Source organism: Propithecus coquereli, unplaced genomic scaffold (genome assembly GCF_000956105.1).
Source record: "Propithecus coquereli isolate 6110/MARCELLA unplaced genomic scaffold, Pcoq_1.0 Scaffold7, whole genome shotgun sequence".
Taxonomy (NCBI): domain Eukaryota; kingdom Metazoa; phylum Chordata; class Mammalia; order Primates; family Indriidae; genus Propithecus; species Propithecus coquereli.
Genome location: NW_012153062.1, coordinates 8,996,541 through 8,998,215, shown reverse-complemented (window position 1 = coordinate 8,998,215; position 1,675 = coordinate 8,996,541). Strand labels below are relative to the sequence as shown.

The 1,675-nt window shown below is 38.1% G+C and overlaps 1 protein-coding gene across 1 annotated transcript in view; it reads left to right on the top strand.

The window, feature by feature from the left end:
• The window catches only part of ZNF326 (zinc finger protein 326), a 38,113-nt gene extending 37,140 nt beyond the window's left edge, over positions 1 to 973 (top strand). The window contains exon 12 of the mRNA XM_012661199.1: positions 480 to 973. Coding sequence (XP_012516653.1) covers positions 480 to 812 — 333 coding nt within the window. The 3' untranslated portion in view covers positions 813 to 973. The remainder of the gene's footprint in view (positions 1 to 479) is intronic.
• Positions 974 to 1,675: the final 702 nt, after the last annotated feature.

Below are 1,675 nucleotides of genomic sequence, written 5' to 3'. Positions count from 1 at the left end.
GTGAATGTTTACTGAATTAAAGATTTGTCTACTTTCTTAAAGTAGAAATGAGGCATGATATCTAGTAGAAAAAACAAGGTACCTGATTTTCATTTGAGTTTTAAAGAGATCCTGTAACAGTAGTACATTGAATACTGGTATAATTAAGTAAAATGTAAATTTTTGCATCATCTCTTTGGTTTCTACCCACAGACCACATATTTGCCTTTATCATATATATATATATGATTTTAGAAATTCAGTTAAGAAGAAAATATGACCTTTAAGTACTCCATCTTACGGAATATAAAGTAATGGCTTCAGTAAACTATATACCCACGTTGGTAAGAAATAGGTACTCAACAGATATTTAATGGCTTTGTCATAAGTTAAAATAAAAAGCTTCAAATACTATTTCTTCTTCATGATATAGCAAATAAAAATGTCACTGATGTAAAAATGAATGTGCTGATTTTAAATGCCTTGTCTCATGTTTTTAGGGTGAAAATCCTTTTGAAATTCAAGATCATTCTCAGGATCAGCAAATAGAAGGAGATGAAGAGGATGAAGAAAAGATTGATGAGCCTATTGAAGAAGAGGACGACGAAGAAGAGGAGGAAGAAGTAGAGGGAGTAGGAGAGGCAGAGGAAGTGGAAGAAGTGGAGGAAGTGGAGGACGTGGGAGAAACTGGAGGAGTAGAGGGTGCGGGGGACACAGCGGGAGGTGGGGAAGTAGAGGCAGTGGGGGAAGTAGAGGGAGTGGGGGGAGTAGAGGAAGAAGAAGCAAAGGAAGAGCCTGTTGACATCCCTCCTGAACAACCTGAAGAAAATTAAATATAAGGTATTAGATTTAAAAGAAGCTTTAAATTTCTGTCCTAACGTGGAAAAGGGTAAGAATTTTGTGAGGTCATTAAATATGAAATGTCCAGTTTCAAATCAAACGTGTAGTTTGTTGTATCTGAAACAAGAAACAGTACAATTAGTTAAAGTGTGCACCTAAACTGTCGACACAGTTTTGCCATCTTAACAGTAGCTTGTTTATGCCAGCAGCAAAGAATCCTGGAGAGTGAGTGGTGATGAAATTGAGAAAGGCATTTTCCACAGTTTGTTGAGGGTTCAATGTTTTTCTTTGCAAGAAGTGGTCCAAAGCCTGGAAGAAGTGGTAGTCAGTTCAGGCAAGGTCTGGTGAATACGGTAGAAGACAGAGAGTTTCCAAGTCCAGCCTCTGTAGTTTGAGCAGTGTTGTTTGTGCGACATGGGGTTCAGCATTGTCTTAGAAGAGGATTGGCCTGTCTCTGTTGACCAAACTCTGCTGCTTAATTGCAAGCATCCTCATCATTCGTCCAAGTGGTTGCAGTAGACATCCACTGTAATCGATTGACCAAGTTTCACAAAGCTGTAGTGGATAATACCAGTGCTGGACCACCAAACAGGCACCATTAGCTTTTTTTGATGAATATTCGGTTTTGAACTGTGTTCTGGCACTTCATCTTTATCCACCCATTGTGCTTAACACTTGCAATTGTCAAAAAGAATCCATTTTTCATTACATGTAACAATATGATGTTGTGAAATGGTTTGCCTTTATATCATGACAGCAAAGAAAGGCAAACTTCAATATGATTTTTCTTCTGTTGCTCTTTTAATTCATGCAGTAACCTTCTCTCCAGCTTCCTTATCTTGCCCGTTTGTTTCCA